The sequence below is a fragment of the Mustela putorius genome, unplaced genomic scaffold (genome assembly GCF_011764305.1).
Source record: "Mustela putorius furo isolate JIRA1106 unplaced genomic scaffold, ASM1176430v1.1 tig00003853_pilon_pilon_pilon, whole genome shotgun sequence".
Taxonomy (NCBI): domain Eukaryota; kingdom Metazoa; phylum Chordata; class Mammalia; order Carnivora; family Mustelidae; genus Mustela; species Mustela putorius.
Window position 1 is genome coordinate 21,234,106 of NW_025422005.1, and position 15,869 is coordinate 21,249,974.

General features: G+C 53.1%; 1 protein-coding gene across 1 annotated transcript in view; it reads left to right on the forward strand.

Annotated features, from left to right (window-relative positions):
- The window catches only part of OPRD1 (opioid receptor delta 1), a 39,881-nt gene extending 26,275 nt beyond the window's left edge, over positions 1-13,606 (forward strand). Inside the window, exons 2-3 of the mRNA XM_004741003.3 lie at positions 4,214-4,563; positions 6,933-13,606. Coding sequence (XP_004741060.1) covers positions 4,214-4,563; positions 6,933-7,474 — 892 coding nt within the window. The 3' untranslated portion in view covers positions 7,475-13,606. The remainder of the gene's footprint in view (positions 1-4,213; positions 4,564-6,932) is intronic.
- The last annotated feature ends 2,263 nt before the right edge of the window (positions 13,607-15,869 follow it).

The following is a 15,869-nucleotide window of genomic DNA, read 5'->3' on the forward strand; positions in this document are numbered from 1 at the left end:
AGATCATGACCAAGGCGAAGACAGAGGCTTTAACCCACTGAGCCACCCAGGCACCCCGAAACCCCAAATTTAATTTAAGAATTTGGCAGTTGCAATTAAACTTATGAAAGGATGGAGAAAGGAAGCGGAGCTGGGTAGTATAAGAGTTAATACTCATCTACTGTATTGGGGGTGTGTAGAAGACATTACTAATGTTCACTGATACCTGGTCCTTCTTGCTTCGGGGCACATAGAAGACTGTACTTCTTAACCCCTTGTAGTTGGGAGCGGGGCCATGGCCAGTCCAGTCCCTAAGCTTTAGGTGGAAATGCTGTGTTGCTTCTAGAAGGAAGCTGAGATGATCCTGCAGCTGTCTCTTCTCCCCCTGTGGTGATCAAGGAGGCCTTGGGTTAAGATGGCAGAACCACAAGATTGAAATGGGGCTGGCATTGCCTCATGGGATATAGTCCCAGAGATGCTGCATGGACTCTGCAAGGATGAGAAAGAAACCTTTATAGCGTGAAACCACTGAGATTTTGGGCTAATTTGTTACCTCCATGTAGCCTGGCTTACCTGATACAAACTTCAACACGTACTGTGTGAAACTGATAAATTAGGAAAATTAAGAGAAATAGCCATAGAAACGTGTTATTTAGAATTATGGAGATGATCACCAGAAGAATAAAAATATTAAAAGTGGTGGCCTCTAGGGAGCAGGAAAGAGGAGTGAGTAACCTGTATTCATTATAACACTATATGACTTTTTTTTTTTTACACAATATAATTGTATTACATTGGCAGAAATAACACTTTATAAAATCCTGTGTGTGTGTGTGTGTGTTGAAAGGATTCCCACCAAGCCCTTACAGTGGCTGGCCATAGCAGGGAGGGCATGCTAGACTAGACATCTGAGGAACCATGGATGTGGCTGGGCATGGAAGGCCCTGTGGGAAAGGAGGCCACCCGGATGGATCGGCAGTCTGAGTCTGATTTTCATCCAGAAGGCGGTGGGGAGCCGTGGAAGAACTGGAAGCAGTAGAGTATCCGGAGCAAATGTACTTTTGTAGTGGGCCTCCTGACTTACCTGGATGATGAATTGTTGGGGAGAGAGGGGGCTGCGTGGTCTCCGTGAGAGCTGATGAGGCCCCCGGACTAAGACCTGGTTCTAACAAGTGTCTGTCAAGGGCCTGCCTTTTTCCAGGCGCTATTGGTAAATCCCAGCCATTTAGCAGGGAACAAGAGGGACCGATCCCCCTGCCTTCGGGGATCATACATGAGCAAGAGAGACAAATGTGGAGGAAAAAAAGTAAAAGTCAGATGGTGGCTCATGCTGTAAAGAAAAATGCATCAACTTGAGACAGAGAGATGAGGGGGAGGGATACTCTACATAGGGTGGCCAGCTGTGGGCTCCCTGAGAAGGTGACATTTGAATAGAGCCCTGACTTAAAAGAAGGAACAAGCCATGCAAAATGTGGGGTTCCGGGCAGAAGGAATAGCGGCCCGGAGGACCTGAGGCGGGAGTAGGCTTGATATGCCAAGGCACAGCAAAGAAGTCCATCGTGGGGGGGGCGGGGGCGGGGCCCATCCATCAAGGGGAAAGTTCTGGGACCAATTCATGGAATAGGGAGAGAACCTCAGGGAGCCACTGGTGGGTTGAGAGCAGGAGAGCGGCCTGATTTGTCTGAGGAGGCCAGTAGGGCCAGGCTTGGCAGCCCTTTAACTGGGGGTGTGGGGGGATGGGCTGGCTTTTTAGGAGGGAGCCTCTGGGGCTCTGCCCAGCTGTCAGTGCGGTGCCTCTCAGGCCGCCTGGACCAGCGACAGCAGCTTCATCACCCGCTTCCCAGCATCCCAGCCCCCTCTGGGAATTGAAGGATCCTCACAAATCAAAATAGCAGGCAAAGAACAGCCTCTAATTGTTCTGCGTAAAAGAAGCGAAATTAGACGAGTCAGCTGTGGGCTTGAGACCGCCTCCCACACAGCTGTGATCCCGCACCCTGCGGAAGACAGACTTCCCAAGACTTGAAATTCTGCTGTCGCCAAGCAAAACTTTTTGCTTCTCCAGCCCCAGGACAAATGACAGTTATTTGGGGAGGGAGTGGGACAGATGATGCTGGCCCTGGAGGACAATGCATGAATCCAAAAAAAAAAAAAAAATCAGTCCCTTCGTGAAGGAGCAGCCCTAGCTGGTGTGGATTCGTTCCGTCATTCAGAGCACATAGAGGGCACTCGGTGTGCCATCATCAGCTCGCACGGGGGTCCAAGCCTGGGTGTGGTAGAACAGGGTTTCCAGAGGGGGGGAGGCATGCGGTGTGGTTCCACCCTGGGGGTAGAGTGGGGAAAGAGCACTGGTCCAGGAGTCAGGAGGTCTAAGTTCTTGCCTTGGCTCTGCCGCTGTGTGACCTTGGGTGAGTCATGTCACCACCTCCATGGGCTTCAGTTTTCCTGTCTTTTCTCTATGGGCTCTAGGCCACATAGTGCTTCTCAAACTTTAGGGCCTTTAAGAGTCATTTGGGGGTGGTGCTTGTTAAAGATGAAGATTTCCAGGGCGCCTGGATGGCTCTGTCAGTAGAGTATGTGACTTTTGATCTCGGGGTCATGAGTTCAAGCCCCATGTAGGTAAGATTTAGTAGGTCTACGAGTCTCCTATTCCAGGAATTCTGAAGGGAGTCCTTGGACCACACTTCCATAAAATCATTTTCCCTCAATCTCTCAGGGCTCCTCCTGCTCAGAAATTTGAGGAGTCACTCATGCAGCCCTTCTCTGGGTTTCTCACATCACTCTAGGGGTATGAAAGCAGGCCTTGTTCCCCCTTGATATACCTGTATGTTCCTGTGGTGATCACGCTGCACCGGGACAGTGTGTCTCTGTGTATGGAGCCTCTTCCAGGCTGTCCGCTGCCCAGCGCAGGCCCGGTACAGAGGGGGACCATGACAGACATTATGGCCCAGCAGGGGGCTAGTGTGGTGCAGGAGGCTGCAAAGCAGAGTCTGGCATGGAGGGGTGTTTCAGGTGGAGGGGGGCTCAGTTGCACACATCTGGCTTGGATACCTGGGCTCATGCCCTGGGTTGGATGTGAGTCCAGCTGCCTGGGGATGAGAAGGTCTGGATGGGACCACAGGAAGAACTGGGAGCCCTGGCCCTCCACAGAGGCCTCACCCAGTCTGCTAGGCAGAGTCCCTTCCTCAGAGCTAGCCAGTCGTATTTCCCAAAGATCAGTGGCAGAAGCCAGAGGCTCAGGTCACTCTGGTCTAGTCCCCAGCTTCATCCTTCATAGATGAAGAATAGTAACTGTCATATACTGAGCACTTGCCAGGGCTTTGGGCTCAGGGCTAAGTAGATCATCCCGTTACATTTCACATCACCACCGCCCCCCTCTTTTTTTCTTTACAGTTATAGATACTGATGCTTAGAGAGTTCACATTACTGGCCCCTTGTCCCTCAGTCAATAACTAGGAGAAGCGGGGTTAGAACCTAGACCTGTTTTCCTCTGGAGCCCAGGTTTTTTTTTTTTTTTTTAACCATGTTGCTTAGTACCCCTCAGAAGAGGAAGGGCTTTTCCTAAAATACCTTCTGCCAAAGTCAGCTACAGCCAGAGAAATCCTTTTGCATCTGTTATAGTGAAAAGAGGGTGATGTGGAGTCAGGTGGTTCTGGGTTCTAGTCCCACCTCTGCCCCTCACCTTTAGCATGACCTTGGGCAAATCATTTCTTCTCCCTGAATATTTTTTTTAATTTTTATTTTATTTTTTAATTTTTTAATTTTTTTTAAACATTTTTTTTAAGATTTTATTTATTTATCAGAGAGGGGGGGGGGAGAGGGAGCACAGGCAGACAGAATGGCAGGCAGAGGCAGAGGGAGAAGCAGGCTCCCTGCTGAGCAAGGAGCCCGATGTGGGACTCGATCCCAGGACGCTGGGATCATGACCTGAGCCAAAGGCAGCTGCTTAACCAACTGAGCCACCCAGGCGTCCCTATTTTTTATTTTTTAAAGATTTTATTTATTTATTTGATGGAGATCACAAGTAGGCAGAGAGGCAGGCAGAGAGAGAGGAGGAAGCACGCTCCTTGCTGAGCAGAGAGCCCGATGCAGGGCTCAATCCCAGGATTGATCATGACCTGAGCCGAAGGCAGAGACTTTAACCCACTGAGCCACCCAGGTGCCCCCCACTCCCTGAATCTTAAGTGAAACTGAAATCTGTTGAATGGAAACAATTACACACATGCTTGTTTTGAAGGTACACTAAGATGAAGACAGCCACCAACATCTACATCTTCAACCTGGCCTTGGCGGATGCACTGGCCACCAGCACGTTGCCCTTCCAGAGTGCTAAGTACCTGATGGAGACATGGCCCTTTGGGGAGCTGCTCTGTAAGGCTGTGCTCTCCATCGACTACTACAACATGTTCACCAGCATCTTCACCCTCACCATGATGAGCGTCGACCGCTACATTGCCGTCTGTCACCCTGTCAAGGCCCTGGATTTCCGCACGCCCGCCAAGGCCAAGCTGATCAACATCTGCATCTGGGTCCTGGCCTCCGGTGTGGGTGTCCCCATCATGGTCATGGCTGTGACCCGCCCCCGGGGTGAGTGAGTGCGGAAGCTGTGGTACAGGCCACTGACTCCCCGGGTTCAGCATGGGGGGCCCCTGCGGGAGGTGTGCATTCCCGACCAGTGAGAGTGTGGGGAGTCAGCCAATGGAGTGTAAACAGTTGTTGTGAGGATGAATGATTCAGCAACAGGCAGATGGGTTGCTGGTCAAAGGAAATGTATGAATGGGGTTGTGGAGAGGCGGGCTGTGGGTATGCAGCCCCTGGCCAGGAGTGTGTGGAGATAACTGACTTAAAGGGAGATAGACAGAGGCCATTAGGGCGAGAGTGTCCCTGACCAGTGAGCCATGGAGGCCATAAGATCTGCGGTCTCAGCCCAAATGCCCTTCCACCCCAATGTGAAAACCACTGGCCCAGCTGACCAAGGCAAGGCCCTAGAGAATAGCCTGCAGAGAGTGACAGGTACGTGTCCTCAGAGTGAGAATGGTCACTAACATAGTAGCTGCGTGTGTCAGTCAGAGCAGCAGCTGTAACAAGCCATCTCCGGAGTTCAGTGCTGAACAGTACGGAGATTTATTCCTCACGTCACCATCGAACGTGAGCTGGAGGAGGAGCTCGATTCCACAGTTCTTCAGGGAACCGGGCACCACGTGGTGGCTTTGGAATCCTCCCCTGCTGGCATCTGGCCAGCAGATGAGTACGGAGAAGAAGTGATGAGAGCATGGCCAGCCTTGAAATGTTATGGCCCATTGCTTCCTAGTGATGGCCGGTTACATTGTCCCAGCTTGACATAAGGAAGCGGGACAGGTCATATAGCAGGCTGCCAGTGACACGGGCCATTGACCTCTCCAAGCCACACAGTATCATGGGGTGTTGAGAAGTTTAAAGGAGACTATATGTGTAAAATACTTAAGACAAGGGACTCCTACCTTTATTTGACCGTAAGAACTTCCAGAATCAGAGAGGTCAGGTGGTTTACTTAGGGTCACAAGCAGGCTTTTGGTGGAATTTGACCTACAACCCTCGATTCTGACCTAGTGCCCTCACGCCTCTTACTCCTGTTGGCCGCTGAGGTGGAGGATTGCAGAGGGTCGGTGCTGTGGATGGAAGGGGAGTAGGCCTGGGGGGAGGCGTTTTGACCACCCTTAACCCCCGCAGAGGCAGAGCCCCAGGTGCCCTCACACAGCTGCCATGCAGTTGGTCTTGACTCAGCAGCTGGGCTCCATTCCTCGCTGTCAGCCTTCAGTTTATGGGCCATTAACTGCAGCCCTGCTGGGGGCCAGACCAGATGGGCCTCCTCACTGCAGGCTCCATCCCCTGCACACACTCCCCAACTCAGCACTTGTTGGTTCTGTATGTAACTTGCTGTGTGACCTTGGAAAAATGCTGTTCCTCTCTGAACCTTGTTCTGCCATCTGCTTAAGGAAGTCCTTGGACTCAGTCAGCCCTGGGGGTCCTGCCATCCTGCTGTCCGGAGGACCCACTGTGTGGATCCCCAGTACCCTTCCTACAACTCTCAGGCACCAAGTTCACTGCCTGGCTCCTCAAAACCCAAGGTTCTAAGAGACCTTGGGAGTTCCCCAGGTCAGTTTCAGGCCTGTGTCTGAATCCAGAAACATCCCTAAGGTGCTCGTCCAGCCTACACCCACACTCCAGGAACAGGGAGCTCATTCCATTCTGGGTGCGCCTCTGGACAAATTCTGCAGTCAGAAAGTTCTTCTTGCCATTAAGCTGGGCTTTGTCTCCCTGGCTCTAGCCTTGACTTCTGGACTCCTAAATGTATCTTCTCCACACCCCCCCCTCCTGTGAGTGCACCAAGAGCTTGAACCCCCGCACCCCCCGCTGTGCTAAATGTTTCACATGCCTGAGCCCGTGGAATCCTCACAACCCTGTGAGGTTTAGATACTCGTATTAGTTCCACTTTATGGAAGTTCTCCTGGAGGCTGAACAGTTTGCCCAGGGTCACACCACACAGCTGGTAGGGCCCAAGTTCTGCCCGCCCTTAACTCATCATACTCTCTAGATCTGTCTGAGCAGTGTTGTCCTCACTGGAACTAATCTGGAAATGAGTAGGATGTTTTGAGGCCTCATAATGACTGGCATTTGGTGGGTTTGGGCTAAATTATATCATTACTGTGGTCCATGGATGTAGAGGCTGCTAAAGGGATCGGAAGAAAATATAGAAAGGAGACCTCCTAGATTACAGCCAATCCCTCTGGGGTCTTTAAGGATGAGTAGGAGTTCACCAAGTACGGAAGTGTAGGAGGACATTCCGGGCAGAAGAATCACCCTGAACAAAGGCCAAGAGGTGTGGGACTTGACCGAGCCAAGAAGGGTAGCAAGCAGGCGGGGTCGCTTCTGCCCCCGCGCCCCTCACCTGCTGTCTTTCCTTGCTTCCCCCGCAGACGGGGCTGTGGTGTGCATGCTCCAGTTCCCCAGCCCCAGCTGGTACTGGGATACCGTGACCAAGATCTGCGTGTTCCTCTTCGCCTTCGTCGTGCCCATCCTCATCATCACCGTGTGCTACGGCCTGATGCTGCTGCGCCTGCGCAGTGTGCGCCTGCTGTCGGGCTCCAAGGAGAAGGACCGCAGCCTGCGGCGCATCACGCGCATGGTGCTGGTGGTGGTGGGCGCCTTCGTGGTGTGCTGGGCGCCCATCCACATCTTCGTCATCGTCTGGACGCTGGTGGGCATCGACCGCCGCGACCCGCTGGTGGTGGCCGCGCTGCACCTGTGCATCGCGCTCGGCTACGCCAACAGCAGCCTCAACCCCGTGCTCTACGCCTTCCTCGACGAGAACTTCAAGCGCTGTTTCCGCCAGCTCTGCCGCACGCCCTGCGGCCGCCCGGAGCCCGGCAGCTTCAGCCGCGCCCGCGAGACCACGGCCCGTGAACGGGTCACCGCCTGCACCCCGTCCGACGGTCCCGGCGGGGGCGCCGCCGCCTAAACCGCGCCGGCCCGGCCCGCCTAGCGCCCCTCCGGGGTGACCTGGCCGGCACCCGGGACCCGCAGGGGGCGGGGCCGCGACGCGGAGTGGGGCCGAAGGCGCCCCTGTTTTGGAGAACCGGGTCGAGCGGGAGCCTGGCAGGGGCCGAGAGGCGGGGCCCCTGCGGAGGGGCGGGCCTCCGGGCTGGGGCGGGGCGAGGGGCGGGGCCTTTGGGCGGCTGGTGCGGTCGCCGGCGGTTTTGGGTCGGGTGCTGGAAGCTAGCTAGGACTCTAGGGGAGTGGGGCCTGTGGCTCTGGGACCCGACCGCTAGACGGAACCTCTGCGGCGGGCCAGCCTCAACCTTGGGACAGCCTCGGGTACTAGCCAGAGCCGGCCTTGCTGGCCTGGGACCTGAAAAAGCCAAGGACCCAGGACTCAGGGGGCCTTGGTGGAGACCTAGGCTTGAGAACAGGGCTGCAAGACTGGGTCTCTGTCTGGTGGGGGGTGGTCCTCTTTTGGGGGCGAGAGGGAGGGACAGGTCAGCCAAGCGGCGACAGCTCAAGACTGGGCCACGAGGTAGGCTAGTGCCACGAGATAGGCTGTGTGCAGGGGATGGCGGCCTCAACCTTGGGGTAGAGTCCCAGCCCCGAGTTGTAGCCAGAGGCGGGGTTGCTGAGGTCCAGGTCCAACTGGACTGTCGTCATAAATAGAAAATAAAATCGAGAGGGAGAGAGAAACAGTATGCCTTTTCTGCCCTTGACAGTCGTTTTCTTGGAATGGCCTCAGCATGGATGCGTGTTTCCCGCACTTTATGCCAGTGGGGCTTGGGACAGGACAGTGGAGCAGGGCCAGCACCTTCAGGCTAGGATAGCAGGACAGGCCCTCAGCTGGGGTAGGATCCCCAGCTCCCAGTTCTATGGGGCTCAGAAGGAGGAGGGAGGTCTGGCAGCTCCAAAACCAGAGCTGCCAGATGGCCTCTGTGCCAAGGGTTGGGGGCTGGGCAGAGGCAGAGGTGAGGCTGGGGAACTTCTTTGTAGACAGTAGGTCCTCAAGCTGGGGGGCAGACGCTTTTGGGGGTCCCCAGGGGCCTGACTTCTCTGTCCAGGTGCTGGAGGACAGAAGACAATGCTAGCAAGAGCCCCATGCATGGTAAGTGGCAACTGGGACTGGGTGGGGGCATCTGAAGGACCAGTGTGGACTTTTCTTCCTGCCCATCTCGGGTCTCTAAGAAGAACCTCCAGGAGATCCTCCTCCTTCTCCCAACACCTGGACGTGTCCAGTGTGTCCAGTGTTTACAGGCAGCTGGAACTGCCCACACAGGAGCCTGTCTCTGAAGGAACTGGGAGGAAGAAGGCTTTCCTAACTGATAGGAGTTTTTCTCTTCATGTGTTTGGCATTTTATTCAGGCACTCCCAGATCTTTGCTCTCCTATCAGGGTCTGTCCTTGTTCCCTGTGCCTCCCCCATGCTTCACCTCCTCTCCCCGCCCCCTCCCCACCACAGACACTGCCTCAGTCCCACACCCCTGACTCCCTATTGAAGCAGTGAGCTGACATCCTTGTAGAAACAAATTAATTTTCTTCCCTTTTTGGGACAGATGGTGAGAAACTGACGTCTTTGTCTCAAACCACAAAAAAAAAAAAAAAAAGAAAAAGAAAAGAAAAGATACCTCTTCTCCCTTTGACAGTCATTTCCTTGGAACAAAAGCCTTTCTCTTGTCTGGGAGACTGTCACTCCAGCAGGGGCTGATCTAGCGTTCAGGAGGTTGAGGGCTTAGGCACCAGGATGGGTGCTGGGCACCTTAGGGATAGGGATACCCTTAGTAGACAAAGCACAGCTCCCCTCTTGGGGTGTGGACCCCAGAAAACCCCAGACCTTGGAATTTGCTTCCTCCAGGCAATGGCTTCAGTAGCACTTTCGAAGATGTAGGGCAGTGCCCAGTGCCCCTGGAGACTTCTGTGTCTGAATGGGAGGGGGGTGTATCAGCAAGGCAGGGGACCCTCCTGGACACTCCTCTTCATGTGGGACCCCCGTCTTGGGGAGATGTCAGAGATCGGGGACAATTTAGGGACTAGGGAAGACTTCTGAAGAAGTTGACATTGGATCCAGGCCTGTTGATTCTCTCTGCAAGGACTCTGTCCCCTTCAACTCTCCTTCCTTGGATCTGCGCCTGCCGTCTCCCATGGCTATAACAAATCTGACTGGTTTTTACTACTTCTCATACATAAATGTGTCCCAGGGTCCACAGAGGCTGGGTCCAAACCACGTGCATTTAAGGTAAAGTGAATTTGTACCAAAATCAACTTGATGCCAGGCTGTGCACCCTAGGGACTGGGACTCGGAAATAAGTCAGATACAGCCCGGCCCTCAGAAAGTTCATGCCCAGGCTGGGAGACAAGGTGTCCGCAGAGCATCATCTGCGTGTGATGTGTGCAATGAAAGGAAGCCCCAGGGAGGGTGTCTTGGGGAAGTGTGTTTTCTAGCTTTTTACTAAGACACATCCATAGAAATTCTAGAAGGGGTGGAAAAGAGAGGGGCTTAAAGGATATGTAGGGGTTGGCCACCAAGAAGAGGGAACAGTGTGTGCAAGAGCATGGAAATGTTGAGGTGCTTGGCAAACCCGAAAAAAGCTGTCCACATCTGGAGTTTGGGGCTTAACTGAGAGCAATTTTGAGTGTCAGGCTCTGTGCTAAGCGCTTCGTGCACATTGTCCCTTCAAGCCTCGTGAGAGCCCAGGGGAGGTACTGTTACCCTTATTTTAGACCACAGGCTCAGAGATCAAGCCACTGACCCCTAAGTCACAGAGCCTATGGTGGCAGCAGAACTCAGGTCAGTAGGACTTCAGGGTCTGAGTTCCTGGTAAATTCCAGGGATCATTGATACAGAAGAGCCTTAATTGCAGGAACTCTGGAATGAGGATTTTTGAAGACTTAAAACCAGGAAAAATCTGAAGGAAAAGGGCAATTTTGCATGAACTTTTGTTCCTCCTGTAGCTCTCCAAACCTTCACATTTCAAAATGTACTGTGTGTGATACATTTTAAAGCTCCAAATTGACAGTGTAATTCTAGATCATCACAGGGCTCTCAGAACCATGAAGTAGGTTCTGATTCCACACACACCCCCCACCGTTTCCACTCCTCTCTCTTCAGGAGGTGGGGGCAAGCTTTTGCCTCCAGTTTCAAAATGTCCTACAATTTCCTGTCTTTTCTTGTGGTGACAGAAGTAGCGGTGAAAGCTGGAGTCAAGATTTGGGTTTCCCTCACTGTGCCTCAGTTTCCTCATCTGTAGAACGGACTTCCTTCATGGGCTTGCTGTGAGGACTTAATGAGTTCATTTACAGATAGGGTCCAGATCATAGGTCAGCTCTCAGCACATGGCAAATAGCTGTCATTAGGAGGTCTGCTGCAGCACGAGGTCAGAACTGGAGACCCAGAGGGAAAAGCAGATGAACTTTCAGGGGCAGCAATACAGAGAGAAGAGCCCGGGGACCCAGCCTGAGGATCCCCCTGCTTTCTAGGCTCAGGAGTCACAGCGCGGAGAGTGAGATGCTGCTGGAGAAGCAGGAGGAGGTTGGGGAGAATGTGCTGCCATAGAAACTGGAGGAGGGGGGCGTTCCCAGCGGGGAGGGAGTGATGGATAATGTCAAGTGTCATATAAGAGAGGTTGGTGGTGGGGAGGGCAGGAGGGTGATGAGAATAAAGCAGAGCCTTCAAGTTCAGTTTCCTACATGGCTTGGGAAACCCCAAATCTGGATTCAAATCTCAGCACTGAAGCTAACCAGCGGTGTGACCTAGGCAAGGGGGTTGCCCTCTCTGAGCTTTGCTTTTCTGTTAGATCTAAGACAAGGGAATGGGTCAGTCTCTGAGGTTTTATCTCTGATAAGTGTCCTGATTTTGCTGGGTTCTTGGCTGCTTGCTAGCAGTGGGATCTCAGGCCGGTCATTTCACCTCCAAGGGTCCCATCTGAAGGCTAGAGATATGGCAATTGAGGTTCCTACCAAAGTGCCTGACACCTAGTAGGCCAGTGAATACAGAATTATTCTGTGATGATAGTGGGGAGCTAAGGAGACCTGCTTAGCTTGGAATTTGAAATGTTCCTCAAGGTGGAGAAAGCCACTACTGTCTGGAGAGAACTTGGAGGAGCCACAGTCCAGGCTAGTCCCCTACTAGACCTCTGCCCAAAGGCCAGCCCATCTATTTTCAGTGGCAGAGCCTCAGCTGGCCTCTGGCTGCCTTCTCCCACTGGACCTACTACAGATCCAGGCTGGGAACCAGCTCAGAGGCTTCAGAGCCCCTAGGAAGTAACGCTCCCCCCACCCCCCAAGGTCATGGTCCCGGCACTCACACGCGAAACACTATACACAACTTTCTCTTCTCATTTATGTATTTATTTATTCTCCTTCACTTCATTCCTGGGCACTGAGCACACAGTGCGGACAGCTCCAGGGAGGGAGCCCAGCTCCGAGTTTACAGATGCTGGGAGACCAGAGGAGACTGGGGTGAGGATCTGGCAGCAGGTGGCTGGGGAGTTCAGAATGGGTCCCTGAGGGGCTGGGGAGAGGCATCGCTTATCCTGACCTGGTCAAGCGCTAGAGCTGGGGATTGCCCAGGTTCCAGCCCCATCCCTGGCGCTGGCCATGAGCCCCACTGTGGTAATACTTGTATTTGATACACAGCACCCCCCTTTGTTCTAAGCACTTTACATGGTAATTTACTTAATCTTTGCAGCATGGCAGGCACTATTATAATTATTACCCCTACTTTATGGATGAGGACCCCAAGGCTCAGGGGAATGGCCTGTCCAAGACCACAGAGCGTGTCCATGGCTGGGCCAGATAGGATCACGTCTTAGATCTGTCAAGTGCACTTCCTCTGCTCTTCTCCTCCTGCCTCCCACGAGGAAACTGATGGCACAGAGGGCACCAGGGAGACTCCTGTGTCCAGCTCATAGTCCGGGACTGAGCCTTCCCGGTGGTGGGTTCTATGCCTCATCATTTTGGCGTCAGACACCTCCCAAGGAATCGCTGTGACCTTAGCGGGGCCCTCTCCCCATCCATTCCCTCCCTCCCTTGGAAGCCTTGCTTGTTCTATAATTTTTCATCTGCCTGCTAGGACTGTGCTGTATGACCTTGGGCCAGTCACTTCACTCTGGGAGCCCCTTTTCTCGGTCGTGGAGGACAACAATCACAAGAAGTTGTGAAGATTTACAAAAAGGCTTGTCTGTTTGGTGTCACAAATGTTCCCAGCAAATGGCACTGCGGCTGGCCCACAGTCGTCATTCAACCAAGCGGATGATGAAGTGCCTGGTGCAGAGTAAATGGCTGAAATGTGGAGCTTTTAATGCGATTGAGCCTTTTAGGTTATACCCGCTCTGACCCACATCTCTTAATACTGTAGGCGGGTCAGGAGTAAGGACTTTGTTTCATAACCATCTCCTTGAGTTTCAGAAGATGGGACAGTGTACCCTGGAAAAGGCATTTTCAAGAGGACATCTTCTCTGCAAGTACTTTATACATAGCTGTCCCCTTTTGTCCTCACCAAGCCTTGCCCTTCCAGGCACCCAAGAGAGGGGCATAGTCTGGGAGGAAAGGAAGATCCCTGGGTGGCACTAGCCTGGGCCTTCTGGCCAGAAACTTTGGGTCACGGGGGTGGAGCCCCTTGGTAGGTGGTGATGCAGGTAACATCCACCTGCTGGAGCTCACCTTCCAGAATCTCCTCTTGGAATAAATCCCAAGCTAGGAGATGGAATATGGGCTTGACTCTGTCCTTCACTTCATTGCTGTGTGACTTTGGGCAGGTCTCTGTCCCTCTATGGGCTGCTGCCCAATGGAGGGACAGAGGTAGGGGTTGATGGGTTCCAAGGGCTTTGCCATCCTGGGAGAGAACAGAGATCTTTCCCTCATGTTCCTTGATCACAGCAACAGACATCTCCGGTAAGATGCACTGGGCATTTGCCCAGAGGCAGAGAAAGGGTACCTAGGGGTCTGGTATTTGTAATTGGAGCTGCCCTACTTTTGGGATGAGGTTGGCAAGCATGTCAAAACAAAGCTTGACTCAAACACCTGATTTTTTGCCTATCTCAGGTCCCATCTTGGTACAAAGGACCAACCTTCTGTTTTCCCAATAAAGAAAAACACTATTCTCGGTGTCCACATCTCTGGCTGTTTCTTTTGCTTATTTCTGTGGTCTCCTCATGGTGGGGGGCTAGTCTGGGGCGTGATACAGACCTGCCTGCTCTCACTGGGTGGGTAGACTAGCTCTACCTTTGGGACTGTCTCAGAGGGAGAGGCAACACTGTCGTTAAGAACCCTATCTGGGGGTTCCTGGCTGGCTCAGTCTGTAGAGCCTGCGATTCTTGATCTCAGGGCTATAAATTTGAGGCCCACATTGGGTGTAGAGATTACTTAAAAAATAAAATCTTAAAAAACAAACCCATCTGATGGGAGGCATACTCAAGGCAGTTGTAACCACTTCGTAGAGCATGCCCCAAACCAAAGCTGGCTTCTAGAAGCCCCCACTCCCCGAATCTCCCAAATTGGCTCCTCCTTCTCTGTGGCCCACCCCCAATATCAGTCCCTTGTCCTCCAGAACCCTGCCCACCCCATGTACCTATTGGGGCTCCCACTAACTCCCCCTCCTTTTCCCTCCACCTTACTCCCACCTCTGTTCCATGCTCCTGCCCCACAGTGATCCTTCTTTCGGCGACAGAAGCCCTAAACCTTCTCTGGGAACATTCAGGGAAGCCCTGGGTGTGGGGATGGATGTCCCAAGAGACCTCCACCCCCCTCTGTGCACCCTTCCTCAGTGGTTGCTGGTCCTCATGATTCATAAGTAATTCTCAGGAAGGAAAGTTCCTGACCCAAGATCTGTCTTCCCAGCAGGTGTGACCAGGTCTTTCAGAGAGCTCCAGGGCCTGGAGCTGCTCCTCCCCTTCTGAAGCAACCTCCCTTCAGAGACTCTTAGCCTCTTTCTGCCCCTGCGGCTGCCCATCCTGGGACCTGCTGTGGGCAGGTACTGAGCACCAATTTGGGTGGGCTGCCCTCACCTGGACTGGGATCCCAGCCCCCCTCAGCTGCAGACTGATTGGGTGGGGTTGGGGGCAGGGGGCCTGACTGCCCAGGGTGGGGAGGGGGCTTAACCACCTGGCCTCACCTTCCTCACAGGGGGGGTGGGGGGAGTTGCTCAGGTGAAGACTTCCCAGAGGTCTGGCAGCTCTGCCCAGAGCTTACTCCCCCTGAGGCTGGGAAGAACAGCCCTGAAGGGTGTGTGTGTGTGTGTGTGTGTGTGTGAGAGAGAGAGAGAGAGAGAGAGATTGCACAGCATGTGTGAGAGCACCTCGGTGTATATGGAAGTGTGCACGGTGGAGATTTTCATTCACCTTTGTGTCTGCCTTGAAGAAAAACATATCTGCTTGACCACTGCGGGCATCCCTTTCTCTTCTGTAAAATCTTGTGATTATTATAGCTAACTTACCAGGACTCTTCTGAGGACCCAATGAGGCAACAGCTGTACATGGTAAGCAGGACACAGTATTAGTGATGGGGAAACACAGTCTGCCTTTAACCTTCGATAGCTCCCAGTTGCTTGGAAAATCCAGAGGACCTCTCATGCCCCTTCCCAATGGGGGATTCTAGGAATCTAAGTTCAATCTTGTCTGCCTGCAACCTCCAAATTCCCTCAGAGGGAGACAAGGCTGCACTTCGGGAAGAGGACTGCTGAGGCCTGGCCCAAGGATGGGCAGTTCTCAGAGAAGTACAGCAGGCAGGACAGACAGCAGTCATGTGCCAACTCTGTCACCTTTCCAGGTCAGCTCCATTCCCTCTGCCTCCAGGAAGCCTTCTCTCATTGCTCTGTTCTGATCCTTTGCCCTGTTTAGACCTCCCACAACTGCTATCTGGGCACCCACAAGCAGGCTGCTGGGCTCCCACAGCCTCGTCAGACATATGGGAACCCTGTCACTCCCCAAAGGGAGAGAAAAGGCCCCTGAAAAGGAACACAGGTGTTTCCCCCCAATAATGTCTACAGTTATTACAGAATACTCATTATAAAAACTGAGAAACCTGGTAAGTTTGGAAAGAACAGGTAAAAACATCACCCATTGTTCCTCATTCTATTGACTTGTGAATGTTCTTCCTCACCCAGGGGAAGCCCTGGGCAGGGGGTGGGGGCTACAGGTGACCCCAGAGCTCTCTGAAATGGCATATGCACTGTGTGTCACCTTGCACACACCGGATGTTCCAGGAATCCAGGACCAAAAAGTTAAGAGAGGTTTCCTTGAGTGGGGGGGTCCATGCATACAACACAGTCACATGCAAATAGACCCACAGACCTGGAGGCCACACATACACACCAGACTGCACAGACATCCTCCTCGCACACACACTTCCTTATACACACACCTCCTACCGAGGCACACA